Here is a 22,157-nt window from a genome sequence, read left to right on the forward strand (position 1 = left end):
TTTATTTTGGAACCGATCATATACAACCTACATTTCAGGTGTAGTGATTCAAGTACAATTGGCAAGATTTTATCTCAATATATACACATAATATGACCAAAATGTATCTTCAACGCTATGCAACATGAGTCATAACTGAATACAAATCAAATTATAAATGTGCAACATATCTTGATAATATATATACAAAAGCTGGCATATATATAACTTTTCAAACTACCATTATAGGGATCATAAATATTCTTTCTTTATTTATTTTTTCCAACTTTTGCTAATTCGTTCTTCTCCCCCTAAGTTGGTAAAATATCTCATTTATAGGGGCGTCTTATTATATACCAACTTAGTAGATAAATTTGCATTAATAAAATTTACTTCATTAGGAAAATCACAATCAAAATTTATTTCTCAGAAGTTTTGTATTAAACAAGCTTTAATCTCTTTTAGAGAGCAATTTTTAAATCATTTCTTCATTAACTATACATTGCATAACACATATGTATTTATTATTAAATCTATCATAATTTGTTCTCTTCAGGAGATCAATAATTCAACATCAATGGGGAGACATATGTTGTGCAGTTGAATTTCCTTCTTTTCTATTTCTTATGTGCTGACATACAATAGCCCCAATCAATAAAATTGTTATACAAATATAAACTTTCTTGCAATTTCACTAGGTGGTGATCTTCGGGATCACTAGAAACATTGATAGTATGATACTAGTTACTTAAAATCTCCGCATATTACTTGTACGTAGTGAGCTTCTGGTCACCTAATATTTGTCAATATATAAATTATTCTAGTGAATTTTTGGTCAGCAATTATTCAGAAAAACCAATATATTATCTCTTGGACTTTTCTTTTAATACAAACTATTTAAAATCACAATCCAAATATAACTCAATCTCAATGTTATGTCTTGCCATTCAATTTATTTCATATATTTAACATGAGAGAGTGTCAGCACACTATTTCTTTCATATCAAATGAAACTTCAGGTTTCCATAACGGGAATTTATTAAACCCGGATGGCCTAATTTAATTATCACATCTAATCACTTCTCTAAATTTGAACTCTAGTCAGTTTTCCAACACTAGTGATCACTTTATTAAACTTACTATATGCATGGCCATGAATATGATGTGATATTTGAACACCAACATTTTTTTTTTATACCATTGGCAAGACAATCAACTAATATTTTATCCAATAATTACTTATACTCTGCTGGAGTTTTGACTATAATCTTGATACATGTTAATCTTGTTGGATATTTCATACTCTTCTGGATTTTATTAATTATATAATCATGAAACATATAAATCTTACTAAAAGTGATTTCTTCTAAAAATGTAATGAGATTTATCATTTTCTCAAATTTGTCATTGTCAATAGTTGCTCCATTCCTTTTTCGAAGGTTGTTATATTTTAACTCTATTGGACTACAACGCTTTAGACAAACTTTAGGTTCATTAGTAATCGATGTTGTCCTTCTGGGACAATAATTTTAATTGGAGCATTTATAATTAGTATATGATCAATGACATTTATATCCATCTTCAAGATGATATCATTTCAAAATATTTAAATAACATGTGGCCACTTCTATTAAATAAATCGTTAATATTTAAGTTAAAATGTACCAAACTGACCATCAATATATTTTATTATTTATGTGCAAGGATAAAATAATGGAATAATTAAAACAGTCTCCCCCTGATCCTTGCACGTAGGACATGAAATGAATCCAACAACATTTAAATCTCATCCATAGGGTATAAATTCTTTTAGCAATACATGTATCAAGCATAATAAAGTTATCCGTATAAACTTAATTGTTCTTACTCGTAACTGTTGCCCAATTATATTAATCTTTGTATCGAAAATTCTTAAAACTATGGGCAAAATAAATATAAAATTCAAGCAAGTTTCTCACGATGTCATGTTTAATTACTTGAACTCATAACACACTTTTTGCTATATATTTAATTAATTAAGGAACTTCAAGTCTGTATGTACGAGAACATATACCAATCCATCTACATTTTTCAGAAAGAGAAGGTAAAAATAAGACATAACATAATCATTTCGAGCTTTAGTCAAAACATACCTTATTCGATCCACTCAACTATACTAGCCAAAATTAAGCTTTGGAAACAAAATTAAAATTGATTAATAATTCTAAATTCCCTTTCATTGTCAACTGTCAAGTTAATCGAGATTTGACACAAAAAATGTATGTATGCACACCATATACAATACAAAATAATGCATTAATACAATAAGGTATAATGAATTGAGAGTCGTACCGTTTAGCACTTTAAAGCAATATATGTTATGTACTTGAAACAAAATTACCCTTGGCTAATCAATAAAACATAAACAACCTTAATCATAAAACCAAATATGATGTATACGAAGGGTAATTGATCAGCAAAATACAAAATTGCTTTCACGATTGTAACAGAGTGCCTACTACATACTATACTCACTAAAGCCAAGTGACAAAGTGGGATTCAAGACCAAACAATTGTCAGATACAATAAACAATCAACTTAATGCTTTGTTTGAAAGAAATTCACATGATAAATTAATAAGATAAAATAATAATATTTTATCATTTATCAAACTCAAATGTATTATAATTATAGGAAATAATTATTTGGCATTACTATTGAATCCGTAATTATATTGGACGTACCTTTACTAGTGCAGAAGATATAATTTGCAAATTGATCACTTCAAAACCAGCTCCATATGTAATTATGACTCTTATAAAGATATGATTTGATAATACCTTTTATTTCTTGAGTATATACCACCAAAAAGATTAATATGATATAATAACTTGATATAATTAATTAATGTCTACATTCCTCAAGATACTGTTACTTGATTTATCATATAATCAATTACAAATACAATTGTTATATATTTAGTGAACCAAAATCAATGTTTCAAATTAATAAACACAAGCATATACATATATATATATATATATATATATATATATATATATATATATATATATATATTTCAAATAAATGATAATATTGATAAGGATATTACTATTCAAGACTGTTGCTTCACGGTTCTGTTATTAATATTGTTAAGCATGTAAATCAATCTTGTATAGCTCCGGATAAGAATTCTAATTCCTAGCTTTTTGTTGTAACTGGTTACGTATCTACAAATTCCATAGCAAATTACCAAACAAAAGTGAAGGCTTATATGGAATTAATATTATCGGAGTAAGCATATAGAGAGTAATAACTTCTTGACAACCGTATCAAAAATGAAACATATTCAACAAATGAAATTCATAAAACATTGAATTAACCAGTTTGATCAATACCCCACTTGCTTGAACAGTATCAATCTCCAACAAAATATAAGACCCACTAATCCACTTAAGTACTTGAACATTATTAATTTGCGTCATAATATAGTGTAGTCATAGACCTCATAGTGGTACATCTTAATTTGAATCATTGGTAGCTAATCCAAATACTCATACTCTTTACATCAATTTGATAATTAATATAAATAGTACATAATGTATGCGTACCTTTATTACTATTGGGATCTCAATGTGGAGAAACATAAGAGATTGAGAGGGGAATTGATCTATTAATTAATACTTATAACAGTTATAAGATTGATATACTATTCACACATCAAAAACCACCAAAATTCTTAAAATTTAAGGTAGTGGAATATCGTGAGAGATTATGTAAACTAACAATTATGTAACCACATACACGTGAAATTAGGATATGTAATGTTAATTATAGAGAAAATAATGATAACTTATCATTTAACTACAACACAAAACAAAGAGATAATGCGAGTTCAATCATCGAATATGGGCACGAAACTTATAAAAGGAATCTACATACCAAAGCGAGAACATATAACTCATCAAGTAGAAAGCCCAAATATCCCCATCTAAATAATCTAGTTACTAATGAATACAAATTAATTGAACTATTAAACTAACAGAACAAGTTCAATATATTTATTTAGGTGAATGAATCAATCGAATAATCCTAAACATTAACGACATCATATAGTTCCTTCAATTAGATCTCTCATCATTCAAAAAAAAAAAAAATCCGAACAACTCAATTGGATACCAAACCATAGAAGAGATAACCATATTCATCATTTCGCGAACAAATAAAATACGAAAAAAAAAATTGAAGAGATCATACCCATGAGAGAAGTATCGAGAAGACTGCGAGTAAACAAAACCTGATCAGTGGGATTAATAGTACCAGGCTCAATTTACGTTGTTGAAAAGTGAGAATGCTTGACATGCCGGTAACGAGCAAAACAAGAATGGTGCCGCCAACAGTGGTGATGACAACAGGTCCATAAAATATAAAGAAATATAAGAGAGATTGACAGAGAATTAATCTGTGTATTTCATTCCATATGATAAGGTATATATATACATACAATATAGTTAGGGCTTGATTGGATAAGAATATAAACCCTATCTAGATTGTTCCGGAATGATACGGATAATGGTCATCCACACGATATTTCATAACATTTAATGCTTTTTTTTTTTTTTTACAGATATATATGAAGTATTTTGTTTACAAAAAAAGTGTGACTATACATAATATATACTACAGTATTTTTTTCCTAAAAATAAGCAATCAACAGCTAATTATTATCATACAGGCAATATTTTTTGTAAATTGATCTTAAATTTAACACGTGCCATTATTAACTTAAAGCTTGTTTGGCATCGTTTTTTGTTTTCAGTTTTCATACAAACAATCATTTCTCATACATCTAACATATATACAAAGAGAACTGTATAAATAAAGTTACAAAGTCCAATAGTTTGTTTACTAGAACAACCTACGAAAGGCCCCATAATAAAAAATAACATGAATTACATACATTAATACAAGTACATATCATGAAAGATCCAAACTCAACTAAAAATCAAAACAATTATATTAAGGAAAATATAAAAGTTAGAGTATAACTAATTTAGCAGTTGGAGGTATCCACTTATTGAACTTTTGAGCTTTCTTTCTATAAGCACGAGGATTCTTCTTACTTGTTAGCTTGCATTCTATAAAGCCAACGACAAGCTGCTCAAGCAATGGAGAAATACTGAGCAAGTGCTGACCAAGTTCCATTTCAAAGGAACCTCCACTTTCAAGTTCAGCAAACTGCATCGACATTTCAAGCCCCAACCTACAATTATTCAACACGACACTGACAAGGCGACTTATACTACCTCCGTTTCATATTAGTTACAACTTTGGATACTATTTGTGAGATATAAAATATTCCAAAGTTGCAACTAATATGAAATGGAAGTAGTACATGAAATTCGAAAGAGTGATCAAGGAAGTGTAGGTGTGGACACTGAAGAGAGATGCCAATGCATAGGTGGGTGATAGGTCCAGTAAATTCTCTAACCCTCACTTTTCTGAACATGAGATAGATAATCTTAACTAAGAATCACAAGGAATGCTTTAATTTTACCTTTATTGAAAATTTCTGCAGGGATGGAGCAGCATTTATCAGCATGATTAGCCAAAGGTAAGGGTGAGAACTCCACCGATCTGGTACCACTTCAACTATTAACTGCTCAAGCCTTACGAGTTTAGGAAATTCCAGCAGGTAATCTACGGAGTTTTTTTGCTGTGCAAGAATTGATATCCAGCTTAAGCCTCTTGAGTTGAGAGATGTAATTGATAAAAGCCCCCCACCATTTCTTAGGAAGCTTCGGGAGTATAAAGAGCCTATAGAAAGTTGAGATAAAAGGGGAATATAATCTAGTTCAAGGCATTCCTCAAAACCACTACTGTATCGCAAATACATGAGATTTGGTGATGAGATCTGAATTACAGATATTAAATATAATAGTTAGAGTATAACTAATTTAGCAGTCGGAGGTAGCCACTTATTGAACTTTTGAGCTTTCATTCTATATTCTTCAACACTATCATAAAGAGCACAAGGTTTCTTCTTACTTGTTCTGTAAAACCCGCTAACGACAAGCTGCTCAAGCAATGGAGAAATACTGAGCAAGTGCTGACCAAGTTCCATTTCAAAGGAACCTCCACTAAATTTCAGCATCTCAATGAACTTGAGGCTTGGATGACGTACTTTCCCAATAATGTTAAGTAAGTTTTTGTGATAATAATCCTACACAAATACAAATTCAGTTTAGCACATAATAGTAATTGAAACACAAATGTATATTTATTACCAAGAATATAGATAGATCACCTCATCAGGATCAGGATCCACCTCCACCCTGTTCAGCTACCAAAAATACGTAACAGAATTAGTATGAATATATACAACTATAAAATCAGATCAAAGGAGTTAGAATTAGTTACAACTTTGGATACTATTTGTGAGATATAAAATATTCCAAAGTTGCAACTAATATGAAATGGAAGTAGTACATGAAATTCGAAAGAGTGATCAAGGAAGTGTAGGTGTGGACACTGAACAGAGATGCCAATGCATAGGTGGGTGATAGGTCCAGTAAATTCTCTAACCCTCACTTTTCTGAACATGAGATAGATAATCTTAACTAAGAATCACAAGGAATGCTTTAATTTTACCTTAATTGAAAATTTCTGCAGGGATGGAGCAGCCTTTATCAGCATGATTAGCCAAAGGTAAGGGTGAGAACTCCAACAATCTGGTTCCACTTCAACTTCCAACTGCTCAAGCTTTATGAGTTTAGGAAGTTCCAGCAGGTAATCTACGGAGCATTCTTCTACGCAAGAATCGATATCCAGCTTAAGCCTCTTGAGTTGAGAGATGCAATTGATAAAAAGCCGAGCTCCATTGCTTAGGAAACTTGGGCAGTATGAAGAGCCTATAGAAAGTTGAGATAAAAGGGGAACATAATCTAGTTCAAGGCATTCCTCAAAATCACTACTGTATCACAAATATATGAGATTTGGTGATGAGATCTGAATCCTTCTATAAAAACAATCGACAAACTCTAGGCTCTTCAACTTAGAGGATTGTGTGCAGACTCTAATATTATGCACCAAACTTGATTCCCACACAGCTAAGCGCTCAAGAGATGGACAGTTTGACAGAATACAGTCGATAACCTCCCCCGAAACATTTATAGACTTAAAGCAAACATCTCTAAGGTTATGTATTTCAGAATACTTATGTATAGCTGGAAAAGTGTAATTTTTGAGACTAGCACCCAATGATGAAAAGTCCAGATGAAGGCGAGTAACCTTGTTTGTAAGCGCAATTTGAACCCACCTATTGACGGCTTGATAACTACTACCAGTAAAGGAATTGAAATTGAAACGAATAGCTAGCTGATCGAATGTTGGCTTAACAACTTCCAAAATACGACTTATTCCCTTTGCTAGGATGGGTTGTCTTAACCTTAGTCTAAAATCATAATCATGTGTAGCGGGATATGAAAAGATCAATTTGGAGCCAATGCTTTCAGTCCACAAGTTGCGCCATCTACGGGAAAGGGCACTTGTTGCCACGGCTTCCCTCAAGGACAATCGAGACAATATATGACACACAATAATATCATCGCTCAACCGGCTGAAATTGTCGACTACACTCGGGCACTGCACATGAAATCAGTGACGCAATCAATGTAGAGTACTTGTATATGACAACCAAATAAGTTATTGTAATAAAACAATGACAAGTTCACCTTTCGCAATGGTAATGGTACTGGTTGCCATGTTCTTGGAGCTGTCTTATTATTAGTCTTGCGCTCACTGCTACGGTTACGCTTAGGTAATTCCGCGGCTTATTGACTTAATTCAGATCTCTTACGCTTAGCAGACATAATTAGCGCAGTTTTTTTTGTTGTTGGTTTATTCAAACAAATATCTGCTACCAATCAAAATAGAATAACATTATTTGCCATTCACGATTTCAAATCAATCCAACGGATGATTTAATTAATTGATCAATTAATGTAAGATGCAAATAGTTGAGATTTAGCAAATTTCATCCTAAGCAAGCAATCATAATCAATTCCAAACACAAATATATACTTCGTAGTTGAGATTTAGCAAATTTCATCTTAAGCAATAATAATCAATTCTAAACACGAATATATAGTTAAGATTTAGCAAATTTCAACTTAAGCGAGCAATAATAATCAATTGTAAACACGAATATATAGTTGAGATTTAGCAAATTTCATCTTAAGCGAGCCATTCTAAACCATTCATCTCAGCAATAACAAAACTAAAACAGGCATACATACTTTTGAATCCAAAAATAAAATAAATTTTGCTCATCTTTACCTCTGAAAGTTTGTTCTGGTATTATGTGTTCACTGCTTCTGAAAGTTTTGCTGAATTTAATTTATAATATAGGGAGGACAGAGAAAGATAAGGGTTTTCTTAATTCCAACACATACAGGATTTATATGGTCAGCCGATTTTATTGGATTTTTATTTTCCAAAAATTCTTGTGTGGACTGGTCTGCATTAACTATTAATGTGAACCAAAAGCCCATGCCAAACGGCCCAAACCTCAAACCGTTACTTTTTACCTCCCAACTAGGGGAGCATATTCTTGGCTGCATGTTTGTACGGGTAGAATAGATGCAAGTCATGCAACACCCCTTAAATGCAACTTTTAGTATATGAAAGTATGAAACACAATCCATCTCTTTCTTCTTTCTTTTTTAATTAATGTTCTTCCTGTGATTTTTCTTTCCTTTTTAACTTTTTTCCTTATTTTTAAAAAAAAATTCTCTCTCTTCACTTTTTATTCCTATAATAATTTTATCAAAATTTTCTCCAATTTCCATACTTTTATGGTTTCATTTTCATAAACATTTTCTCTCTCCTCTGTTTTTTCTATTTTTATCTTCCATTAATTTCGTGAAATTGAAAGATGAATTTGATTGTCATTTTCGAAGAGATTGAATTTGCTGTGATGGATATCAATTAGATTGATGAATTTGGGATTAATTTGAGATGAACTTGATTATTTGAATATTAATTCAATTGTTGAATCTGTGATGAATGTCCTTTGATTATGTGGATATTAGGTTTAATTTGTAATCGATATTGCAGAAATTATGATCGATGAATTTGTGATGAATTATCGAATTGCTACATCTTAAATTTGTTTGTTATTACAATTTTTGATTTTTGATTTTAATTATGTTGCTAATATTTGTGTATAATTTTTGGAAATATATATATATATATATACATATATATATATATATATATATATATATACATACATATATATATACATACATATATATATACATACATATATATATATATATATATATATATATATATATATATATAAACATGGGCAACGGGCCGTGCCGTGCCGCCGCGGGCCGTGCCGCGGTGGGGGCGTGCCATGTTGTGCCTTGCCGGCTCCGAGGCGGGCCGTGCCGTGCCTAATTTTGGCACACCCCAGCCCACGGCACGGCACGGCCCACGTGCCTGGCGGGCCGTGTCGCGCCGGGCCGCGGGTCAAACCGTGCCACTTAATTTATTTTTTTTATTTTAATATATATATATAAAAAAATTGATTTATTGTGTTATAATAATTAATTAAGTTTATTTATATAAACTTAATTAAATAAGTTTATATAAATAAACTTATTTATTTATTAATTAAATAAGTTTATATAAATAAACTTAATTAATTAAGTTTTATTTGGGCATGGGCCGTGCCGACGACCATGCCCGTGCCGAATTTCAATTTTTCGTTCACGGCACGGCCCACGGCCCACAAGTGGGCCGCCGTGCCGTGCCGTGCCAGTGGCCGTGCCGCCCGAGTGCCGGCACGGCCCATGCCCATCTTTATATATATATATATATATGAAATGCACACAAGTGACACAACTATCGAATCATATAATTAATGGGAATTTTAATTATCATCTTAATTTGATAATTGAATCATATTTGGCCTTTATGTGACATTGTGACCTATACCAAAATACATGCACACAACTATCGAATTCTATAATTAATGTGGGATCCTCAACCATGATCACATGACATGTTTAGTACTCAGGTGATAAAACACAAGATAAACACTTGTTTCTGCTAGTATAAGGACTTGCTTGGTTGACAAACAAATTTATGGAATTTTAATTTCCTAGAAAATGAATATATGCATACTTGTTTGGTTGCCAATAATGTAGGAATTGGAACTTTCTAGGAAGTTCAACTTTCCACAAAATGGAGGAATTCACTTACCTGGCCCTCCCTAGGTAAGTGGAATTTCCCACGGAAAGTAAAAATTCCTGCATCCAACCAAACAACTTTTGGGATTTCGTAGGAATTACAATTTCATAGGAATTGAGATTTCATGGAATTTTTGCTTACATCCAACCAAATAAGGCCTAAAACATTACATTGCAAATCACAAGTACACCATAATTATACCAACAGTTCATTTTTTGTACAGTAGTATTTTAAAGTTACAAGTACGAAACAATACATAGCAGATTACAAGTACATATAGAGAGTACCAAGCTAAACTTGGTTTAGTGGCAAGATTGTCACCTTCCAACCTTGAGGTTGGGAATTCAATCTCCACTATAGGCACTTTGATGGTGGGGATCCCTTACTCTACCCCCTTACTCTTTAAGTGTCTGACCCGCAAGTACCAGACAAAAAAAAAAAAAAAAAAAAAAAAAAAAAAAAAAAACCGTAAAGATTGAGGTACGGTTGTAAAATTTCTTTTGGAGTACTCTCTATTAACCCGATCCAAGTTTAGGGGTTTTAGACAAGCATTTTCGATCCAACCCAACCCAACATGATGGACTTTCCGACTCACTCGCCCTCCCAATCAAAAAGGCCTATTAATTACTCTTTAATTCCTTCTAAAGAATATTTATATATGATCAAAAATTGAAGTCACACTTACAAAATTCTTTTCTTAACAAATGAAACTCCAAGAGATTGATCCCACAACCAGCAACAATGGCAGACGCCTTCGCCGGAAACTAAACAACGAAGAACAAGATCGATTAAGCTCACTTCCAGACTCCATTCTCACCGACATACTCTCTCTTCTCCCAACCAATTCCGCCGCCACCACCTCCGTCTTATCCCGCCGTTGGCGCCACCTCTGGACCACCATCACCTGCTTCCAATTCGACTTCGATCTCTCCGAACAAACCTCATCATACATCCTCTTAATCGTCAACAACATCTTACAACAGATGATCGCCCCAAAACTCCATGGATTTCACCTTGTATTTCCTTCGGAATCTAACTTAGTGTCAGATAATATGAAACTCCTCGATCAGAGTGATTTCCATTGATCAATATTTATAGGGTTACAATGAGAAACCTAATCATATTAGGTAACATAAGATATGTATAGATATCAAAGATAATCTTATACAAAATATATCCTAAACCTAAGATGAGAATATTATATGGATATTCTCTATCACACCCCCGCAGTCGGAGCGGGAGAAAATCGGATGCTCAGACTGGATCTGAATCACGCATCGAGCGGTAAGGATAGTATGGTAACCCATGATCAAAAGGGAAGTAGTAGACATGTGTCGATGATGACGATGAGAAGCAATAGCCACGACCTACGTAGAGTAGAGATAAGCACTGCTAGGCCGGAGGAGAAGGAGAAGAGTCGCACACAGGCTTGGGCTAAGTTGCAGATCCAGAGAAGAAGAAGTTAAGGGATCAAACCATCATCGGGGAGAAGACACTACACTACTACGTGAAATCACAGTTGAAGAAAAACAAATAAAATTGCGCAAGAAAAGATTAAATCCCACCGCTTGAAATTAATCAATTCTCAAAAGAGAAACCACGTAGCAAGAATTAATACTCCACAAAGATTCCAAGTGCTGCAACAATAAAAGGAGCAAACTTGATAGCAAAAGAGATGTGCAAAAGTTGACCTTATTGTGATATACCACCACCAAAACAAAATCTATATGATTATGTGTAAAAAAAAAACCAATGAGGCAATGTAAGAATCATTGTTGGTCATGGGGAGGTGGAAATAGAGTGCGGCACATGGAGTAGGTTGGCAGATGTGGTTACTGCCAGTAGTGGGAGGCGGTAGTGTATGCGATTGCCAACAACGATGGAGGAGGCTTTCGCGATTGCTACTGTTGGTAGGAGGCGCAAGGTTACATAAAGATTCTAAAAAAAAAAAACTTTGAGAAAAGAAAAAAAAATCTATATGTGTGTTTGCGGAAGCATAAAAAACTTTGTATATCCCGCCGGTGGGTTTAATTTTCTAACCCACCGGCAGGGTGAGAATTTTTTGTATATGATCCCAAGATCTCACCTAAGATCTCAACCTGATGCTACTGAACAATGCTTTCGAACAATTTTTCGCCGAAAAGTTGAGCAAATTGTGTTCAATGCAGGATTCAGGAGCTTCTTTAGGGTTCCTGCTGCTTGTTTGTTTGATTCGCAGTCTCTGGTAAGTTTGAAATTGATTGGTATGCTTAAGATTGAATTGCCTGAGAATGTTGAAATTCGGCTTCCTAATTTGAAGAAGCTTAGTTTATGCTATCTTCTCGATGTTCCGATCATGTTGCGTAATATGTTTGAGTTTTGTCCATTGTTGGAAGATGTGCAATTGAGTTTTGACTTGATTTCTTTGCCACAACCCCAGAATCCACATTCTTTGGTGAATGTGTTTTCGCCGAATTTGAAATCGTTGGATATATGTATGAATTCGTGGTGGCATCTGATACGGAGTCGGATTTTTATTGATGCGCCGAAATTGGCAAACATTAGGATTAGTGATTGTTATTCGTTTTATAACTTTGTCCAAAATCCAACTTCATTAGCTAGTGCTTGTATTGATTTGAGAGGGAATTCAATAATCGAGTCTAATGATGATGAGTTACAAGATGAAGAGGATTTGTATGTTAACGGAATGTTCGAGTTTTTGGAAAGAATGTCTAGTGTTGACAACCTTGAGCTAATGGTAAGAAAACGTACCAATATATTTACCCGTCTTGGGGTGGATATGCCAATCTTTAATAATCTAGCGCGTCTTAAAACAAATCGTTTCAAGGATGTGATTCGTTGTTTACATTATTTTCCAAAGTTAGAGCATCTTGAGATGAGCTTATGTTCGGAAGATTATGATGTTCCAACAGAACATAGGGATCGGTGTGCACCAGATATTGTACCAGATTGTTTGGTTAGTAAGCTTAAGACTGTACGAATAGAGGGACTTAAGGGGATTGACGATGACCTTAAGTTGCTAGCGTACATTCTACGCAATGCAATGGTTTTGGAAACTCTTTGCACAACAATTCGTTTTAAGGCCGTACATAGAATGGGTTCTAAAATGTTGAAGGAATGCCAATTCTATAAATTCTTGTACAATCTTCCGAGGAGCTCCTCAACTTGTGAGGTTGTGGTTCCAAAGAGTGTGACAGCATCAAGTGATGTCTTCAAAAATGGATATGCAACTTCTTGCTGTCCAAATACCAATATTTAAGCTGTTGTAGATATTTACTACTCAATTTATAATTCTTTTACTCATACAATGGCTGTTTTATTTTCTGTATGTTAACTTCTTTTACTTAATGGCGGCTGTAAATAATACGAGTTATTGTTGGCTTATATTATTCATACAATGGCTATTGTAATTACTAAATGTTATCTTATTTTTTACTCATACAATGGTGGCTCTTTGATCCATGTATGCCTCAAATTGTTTTCTGTAATGGGATAACATACATCATACACATGAATTTAGCTTTGTTAGACATAAATTAACAAATCAGGGGATTAAGATGCTTGAATTCTCTTTTTACCTTTGATTTTGTTTGAGGTTATTTGACGAAATTATAGACTAGCCTTGAACCCAAGAGAAACAAGGAAGAAGATGGCAAATAATTAACTGTGCTAATAGGGTATGAGACTGAAGCCTTGACATTGCAGAATCTAGTTCTCTCCTTTCCATATGTTTATGGTGTAACCTTAAATTCTAAAAATAGTATCATTCCTACGCAATCAGAGATTCAGAGGTCATAGATAGTTTCAGTGAAGCACATAAGTAAATAACATTCAGCTTATCTCTGTCACTAGTCTTTCTGCTCTCTTTAGCTGCTCTTAAGTTCAGATTCAAAATCTTGGCCACTTCTTTATACTGCAAGCAGCCTCAAATTATTACCTCAAAATTCCGAAGATAAAGCACATTCAAAGACCGATTGCTGCACTTTAGAACACAATTAATATATATCATTATATTCCCCATTAGCTGAACCTATCTGTTGTGTACAATTCATTCTGAAATATAAACAACAAAAATTTCCTTTTTCCACATCTTTTAAACCTACGAAATAGATGTTCTGAATGATAAAGAGTAAAACATTGTATTGCATGGATTCGTTAGATTCAGAGAGAGATATTACATCTCTAAGAAACATGTGGAAATTAGGTAATGTTGAAAGAGTATTAAGAAACTCTTACTCCCTAAATTTCAAGACTATCTTTACTAATTCCCAAAACTAAAATGAGCTCAAATCAAGTGCACCAATACAGCTTTAATATACCATCAATTAAATAAATTTCATGAAATTAACATTAAATACCTTCACCTACAAAACTTTTGCTATTTTCAACCATTATTTCTAGCAGCAGTATTACAGTAAGGACATCTAAGTCCATTTTGGCCAGAAAAAGGGATGGGAGCCTGAAAGAAATTCTTTTGCTGCCCGATGGAGTATAGCAAAACCACCAAATCATGCGACCTTCAAAGTACCCAGTATTTGTAAGACGTATGCAAAGGCATCCATAGCAAATTGGTCAATGCAAAACCATACTAGATGCTGATTCTGACGCAATAAATGTGTCATCCCTGTGAACTAAGTAGGTGACAGTTGCACGAACTGTTGATGCTCATTTCACCAATGACCTCAGATCAGCCTCAACATCAGCAAGTGGCTGACCAGCATAAAGCTTTAATTCTCCCTTCCTTAGAACAAATACTTTGTTTTCAAGAGTTTCTGCCATTTCTTTGAATTCCTGCAAAAATCACAGCCCATCATGTTACAAAAATATGGACAGTTCAATATGCCTAGCCTACTAGTGATATAAAGGTCTATGCACAGCTATGCGGGGAGAAAAAAAAAAAGAGAGAGAGAGTTGTGATAAGGTATTTTTTCATTCCTATAATTTATAGATCACTACTATCCTTAATAGTTTACATCTCCATCATTCTAATGTAGTCTTACAAATTTTTTTGTTAAAGGTATCATTATTGCTGGAAAATCACACATTTTAATTTAGCTATAGTTTGATTAGGAAAGGGTATAATAGAAATTTGGCCTATTATTTAGGGATAGAGGAAGTATATTAGATTAATATTTCAGGCTATGGATAGCAACTTCAAGATACCACAGGCTAGCTGCCATAATGAATAACTTATAAATAACTACTATTTCCGTCACAAAAAAAGAATGGAAATACAGCATATTTTGAGCTTTACCTTTGTTGAAATAGGAGCAATATCTACAGCAGCATCAGGTAGATCCTCAAAAGCAGATTCCAGAAGATAACTGAAGTTCTTAGCATCATTGCGATCTTCAAAAGCAACAGTGTAAGACGAGTAAGACTGATTCTCTGCATCAGTGTAGATCCTTATGTTATAGAATCCCCTCTGTGCTTCATCACCTATACCATTTTGCATCAAAATGACCTAGAAAGAGTGTTGCTCATCAGGACAAATACAGTAAATTGAGAGTGCAATGGCAGATAAGAGTTGTAAAGATTTTGATACAGGTCTCCCAGTTTGAAAGATGAACAGTTGGCAAATGCTATCACAAATCCATAACAGCAAGTGAGTTGAAGCAAAGATTTCTATTTCAGAGAAGCACAAAATGCACTTTTAATCAACAAAATTTCAGAAGCTATTCTGAGATTTCTGATAGCTAAATATTAAGATAATTTACAAGAATGTCCTGTTACAGTTGCACATTTAAAACTGCTATTGCGTATTTAGATAATACTTCGTATCATTTTCCCGTAAATCATCATCTACAACAATCCAAGCTGCTATTACAATAGTCTAGACTAGGATAAAGACTGTGTAAAAAAGGCATTCAGTTTAGAGTTCAACAAGGGACATAGAATGTAGATGTTAGAATAAGTTCAAGAACATAGTAGCTTGTAATAGAGGACTTTAGGGGAGAAAATCCATAAAAATGGAAAAATAACATACAAGTATACAACAACAGATTTCACCAAGCTCAACAAAAAAAGGATCTACAATCTCTGTCCAAATTAAAATGCTATTCGAACTAGTTATCATGATGACAATTATTTACAAACATTCGTTAAGAGATTTAGTGAAAATGGAAAGGCTTAATCAAAGCAAGAATAAAAATACAGATTCATGTCCTACATCAACCATCAGTACTCCAAAATACTAGTAGAAACATTAAAAAAAGCCTCCCATAGTCCCATCTGCCTCAGTTATTTCCCTTTCCAGTAAATTAGTAAAAATAATAGGCAAGACATCACAACACTAAATTGTCTGCTTCCCACCAGTAAACGCAAAATACTAAATTGTAGTCACAAATTCAGCTTGCAAGATCCACAAGTTAAAAATTAAGTTTGAAATAAACAGTAAGAAAAAATGAGCAAAAAAGGTTGGCCGGAGTTATTTACTCACAAGAACATATGGAAGTTTTGACCACCAAGGATTAACATTCTCTAGGTCATCCTTGTCAATGATCCGGGGTAGTTTGCTTTCTAGTTTGTTAGGATTGGGATGACCTTTTCTTCGTGGCATCATAGGTGACTCGGGTGTTGTTGAGGCAGCAAGATCAGTCATCTTCTTTTTGCCTTCAGTTGCAATAGTGCTGGACATTTTGGCTCCGGATTCCTCATCCAAACTGTTTCCATCACTAGAGTCCTGGACAAGACCTAAAGATTTAACAAATAACTGAAAGATGCACAAATAATTTTTCCCAATTGCAAAGATAAGACCTAGTATTCTCTGAGTGAATCCAATTAGTGTAAACTATAGACCAGCACTTCTAGGCGTTCTAGCAACTGCAATTAGATGACTTGAATGTCTTGAAAGCAATAGGAGGCATGAAAGAATAGCCATCCTCAATCTTTCCTTCTTGAAGTTTATTATCATACCATAGCTTTCTCAGAAATTCTTGCAGGTTGAGCTTTCAAATTTCCTTTAAATAGATTGCTACAAATACAGTATACATTATACGAGACTTTTTTTTTTTTTTTTTTTTTTTTTCACCATTGTATGAAGCATAGGAAGATCTAAATTCTTCTATTATTCATGTAAGATAAGCAACACAGCCTTACATTTCTTAGTTTCAAATCTTTCTCAGCCACCTCCATAAAGTCTAATCTTTAGTGTATAACTATCTTCGTCCTAAGATTTTATTTATTCCCACGAAATTATTCAGCCCAGTTTGTAAGAAAAGAAAAGGTACGCAATTATCAAGGAAAACCGTATCCAAAATGATGAGCCTTGTTGGGGTTTTTGTAAAATAAGCAATGAACTTAGGTAATGATCCATCATTTACTCAAAAGAGTAATTAACAAATCCACACTATACCTCCATGATAACAACTTGTGATGAAATAAGAGTACCATTTTAACTCCCAAAAACTCAGGTAACAAAATCTACACTATACCTCTAGGGCAACGAAAACACTATCGAAATGAAATCCTTTTCTTCTATTCTACACACCTATTGATGAACCTACACACCTATTGATGGACCTAGGTCCTAGCTCTCTGCCACTAGAATCGAAGCTTTCATATATCATATATGTTACACTATCTAAAAACATTTGTCAAGCCATGATATAAAGCTTCCCATACAAATGTAACAACTTAAGAGCCATTTTCAGAAGAAAAAAAAATACTAATCTGAAGGAGGAAAAAAAACTCGGCAATCATATTTGAAAAACATAAGAAGGCTAGGATATATATTAGATGACAGCACATGAAACACCAGGATTACCTTTTACTGGTTTGGCACCCTCATTTATTTCCTTGCTCAGCTTTTTTGCTGTCCTGCTGCTTCCCAAGGCAGATGAACCATTTCCTGGGTTGGCACCCTCATTGCTTCCCTTGCTCGCTTTTTTTGTTGTGCCATTGCTTCCTGAGGAAATTGAGCCATTGATTCCCTTGTCCAACTTCTTTCTTGCATCAAAGCTTCCAAACCCTTTCCCAGGACCTTTCAATTGTGCAGAACTTTGAGGTACTGGTATCTTCCCTTCTTTATCCATAAAATTATTGCGGCTTTCAGGAATCGTTTCCTCGAGAACATCTAGTATCTGACTATTATCATCACCACTTTCTGATCCCTTGACTGGTTTTTCATCATTTCCACTACTATGTTTCTCTCTTACACCAGCAATATTTGGAAATCCTTTTGGTTTTTCTTCAGGTTTAGTCAAATGACTTCTAAATTTATGCTTCATCTTAAACAATAACATACTATCTTCTTCTGTACCATTCAAAGCCTCATTTTTCTCCTCCTTCCCAGACCCCTCTGATTTATTTAAAAAATTAACATTCAGCGAAGGTGCTGGATATTTTTTCTTCAACTTACTTAACCTTACATCAACTTCCTTCACAATACCACTATTGATCTTAGAATCATTACTCTCAAAATCCTCACCATCATCGTCATCATCACTCTCATCATCTAAATCTGCTTCACCCTTCTCTACCTTCTTCCTCTTTTCAGCCTCTCTTACCTCCCAAGCCAACTTTCTAATTTCAGAAATCTTAGCTTCCATTTCAGACTCGTCCACATCCAAACCAGCCCAATCCTTCACAAAAGCATTCCCATTAATTCCCACTTTCCCTTCTCGTATCCCCAGCCTAAGCTCCTTTTTCCGATCCCCAACTACCAAACTCCTATTATTCTCATCAGACTTATTAGAACCCATTACCCAAACAGCAACAACAGTCTGTAAAACAAATAAACCCACAAATGAACCAACAATCTTATCAATGGTACTGCCTGAAATTCCACCATAACCCATCAAACTTCGAGCCTCTGAATCCCTAACAACTTCTAGTTTACTCAAACCAGATTCATTCTCTGATTCTTTGATAAACCTAGAACTCGATTGTTCCTTAGTGGAAGCCAAAGGAACCTCAGCATTTGGTTCAATTGGCTGAATGGGAGCTTCTATATGATCATCCAAAGGAATATTGTAGGGTTTACTAAGGGTTTTAAGGATCTTAGGGCGCAAGTAGTTTTTCCTCTTAGCACGCCTCAAAGACGACGAAGGTACACGAAGCGAGCATCGAATCATCATTATTCTAGGTGACTTGTGAGCCTTGTATGAGACAAAGGTGGCAAAGGGATAAGGCAAACTCGCCAATGACACCATTTTTCCCACTCAAAATTCAACTTAATCAATCTTATCCTTCAATTTCAATGTAAAGTCCAATATAATTCTCAATATTCAATCAAATTAAACAACCAGCAAACAATTGAATACTATTATATTGTTACTTTCATTAAAATGCCAATTATAAACAAAATTGAAGAACCCTAATCCCCCATCAGTAAAAAGCAATACCCAGTTCAGCAAATCATCAACCTAAACATTCCCAAATGTTACAGCCAGTAAATTCCTCTTTTTTCTCATAAAAATTAGCAATTAAATTAGGCCAAAATAACAACATACAGAACTGAAAGAGATGGAAATCCGTTGAAATTTCTCGGCAATAAAAGCTTGAATTTGAATTCGAATTCGATACCAAGTGAGTGAATTTAGAGGCGGAGAAGATGTATTCGGCTCCGTCGTCTACTTCAGAAGACCACAGCACAGGTAGAGAAAGAAAGAGAGGGAAGGAGAGAGAGGAGAGAAAGATGCATAGGAAATTGAATTATTTGAATGGGCTTATCCCCAATTCGGGTTTTCAATTCAGAAATTTTGAGTTAGCCCCTGTAGTTGTTGTTAGCTACACCCCTTTAGGCATAATTGCCTACACACACCCCCCACGCCACTAAATTACCATCATAATATAATATGTACAAGTGGTACAACCCCTCCCCCTTAGTTTCCTACATTTTCTCTATTCTCTAATAAATTAATTTTCTTCATAATTTTACTAACATTTGAAATTTCTTCCTCATCATAATTTTACCACTTTCTCTCTCCTCATAATTTTATCACTTTCTCTCTCCTAAACTAGCACAATCTTCTAAATATTTCTTGAAAAATAAATCAAAATAATCTTAGATCTCTACTTGTAAAAGAAAAAATAAAAAAATCGAAGAAAATTTCTACAAAAGAATGACCATCATTCAAATTGTAAGTTGATAATTTTGTTTATTTTTCGAAAAAAGATCAAATCCTAACTTTTTGTTTGCCTTATTCTTCAATAATACGAAGTATGAAATTTCAATAGTAGTAGTTCATGATTTCTTATAATTTTACTTGGTAATAATGATTTCTTAATATTATAGTATAATCATGTTTTATATACTCTATTTTAAGTTGATTTAACGTGTTATTAGCCTATATAATTACTGGACAAAAAATTAAAAATAGAGTTCAATTGCCCTAATATATATAATGAATAATTTGATTTATTTCGCAGAATTATAGAAGTGTAAATTTAGTTCATAATGGACTTTTTTTTTAATGAATGTTCATTTTCATTTTGGTAAATGTTCATTTATATACTAGTATATGATCATTTACTTAGTAATAAATAATCATTAGAATTCTTCACACATCTAATAAGAATTTCAATTAGAGATTGTAGTTTTTAATGGAAATGATTCTTTTTATAATAATTATATTATGTTACAAGAATTTTCCGTAATTATATTATAATTTAATTAAAATTGTTATTCGACGAATTTTGGCTAGTACATTTATTCTATCGTAAATGTTCATTTTAGATGGACTTTATGTTCATTTGTAGAAGGATTAATGTTCATTTAGATAATATATTTGTTCATTTTCTAGCAATGTGTTCAAATTTGGTTTTGTGAATGATTATTGTCATATTTTGTTTAATGGAAGTGATTTAAATGTTCATTTAGAATACAATACATGTTCATTTAGATTTTATACATTTTCATTCTCATACATTGAAAGATTTTTATATCTTTATAGTGTGTTCATTTATGAATTCTGATTGTTATTTATGCGTAAATATTCAATTTTGAATCCTTAGATTTCACATACTTTTGTTTGGAATGTGTTGTTATTATTAGTATTATTATTTTTTTTTTTTTTTTTTTTTGAAAAAACTTGATCGATCTCTCATTGTATAGAATAATAAAGTTAGAAAGTTGAAGGCAACATATATATTGTGCTCAGATTATATTTTTCGTGGAAAACATACAAGTATATGATTAGAGTTGCAACAAGGAGGATATATATATATATATGCAAACACTTTAATATATCAAATGTAACAAATAATGTTCATTTAGCAAGACACATATGTACATTTGGTTCAATTTCATGTTTATGGAACAATTACATGTAATAGTATAGCGCGTTATCATTGTAATTAAATTAATTTATATTATATTGGAAATTATTTGTTAACAGCGTTTTATTTAAATAAATAGAAATTTAAGACGTATGTATTTGCATACATCTTACTATGAAACTTATACATAACTCTTGAAATGAACATTTGATGATACAAAAATGAACATCTGTTGAAACACGGATAAACAAAAATGAACATTGGATGATGCAATACTTCTTATAATAAAAATGATATGAATGCAGTTTTCCTTATAAATAAATTTGCTCTCATCTTTATTTATAAAAAATTCTTAAAATTCAATTCAAAACATATATTAATTTGAACAAAAAACTCCTTGTTATAAAAATGAACATCTTATGATATACAAATGAACATTTACCAATACATAAATGAACATTTTATAAAAATTTGCAGAAAATTCGTAAATGAAAGGGGCAGGGGCTCAACACCCGCGGATGGTGGGGGGTGCAGGCAGTGTTCCCTACCGTGGGGTGTAGGTAAAAATTTGTACGTTTACACTCTCAAAGGTTAGTATATTTCATTCATTAAAGTCATTCGGCATCTACACTTATTAATTAACAAATTTAATAAAATCAAACAAGAATTAATCGGTTTGATCTGCTTTTACAATAAAGATTGAATATTATTATTAT

The 22,157-nt window shown here is 33.1% G+C and overlaps 3 protein-coding genes across 3 annotated transcripts; 1 reads left to right on the top strand and 2 right to left on the bottom strand.

Annotated features, from left to right (window-relative positions):
- Positions 1-4,777: 4,777 nt before the first annotated feature.
- LOC145591522 (uncharacterized) lies at positions 4,778-8,400 on the bottom strand. Its single transcript, XM_081648000.1, has 7 exons — positions 8,296-8,400; positions 7,692-7,873; positions 6,610-7,602; positions 6,266-6,301; positions 6,007-6,181; positions 5,516-5,775; positions 4,778-5,196 (listed from the first exon to the last, which is right to left on the bottom strand). Exons 3-7 carry the CDS (start codon positions 6,652-6,654, stop codon positions 4,996-4,998), a joined length of 717 nt encoding a protein of 238 aa, XP_081504126.1. The 5' UTR covers positions 6,655-7,602; positions 7,692-7,873; positions 8,296-8,400; the 3' UTR covers positions 4,778-4,995.
- Positions 8,401-12,289: 3,889 nt separating this feature from the next.
- Positions 12,290-13,480, top strand: LOC145591858 (F-box/FBD/LRR-repeat protein At2g26030-like). The gene has a single exon (XM_081648349.1). The coding sequence runs from the start codon at positions 12,290-12,292 to the stop codon at positions 13,478-13,480; it is 1,191 nt and encodes a 396-aa protein (XP_081504475.1).
- A 982-nt stretch (positions 13,481-14,462) lies between these two features.
- Positions 14,463-19,945, bottom strand: LOC145591519 (uncharacterized). The gene is made up of 4 exons (XM_081647997.1): positions 17,987-19,945; positions 16,661-16,914; positions 15,476-15,685; positions 14,463-15,012 (listed from the first exon to the last, which is right to left on the bottom strand). Exons 1-4 carry the CDS (start codon positions 19,371-19,373, stop codon positions 14,887-14,889), a joined length of 1,977 nt encoding a protein of 658 aa, XP_081504123.1. The 5' UTR covers positions 19,374-19,945; the 3' UTR covers positions 14,463-14,886.
- Between the last annotated feature and the right edge of the window lie 2,212 nt (positions 19,946-22,157).

Source organism: Chenopodium album, chromosome 18 (assembly GCF_948465745.1).
Source record: "Chenopodium album chromosome 18, dcCheAlbu1.1, whole genome shotgun sequence".
In the NCBI taxonomy this organism is placed as follows: Eukaryota; Viridiplantae; Streptophyta; class Magnoliopsida; order Caryophyllales; family Amaranthaceae; genus Chenopodium; species Chenopodium album.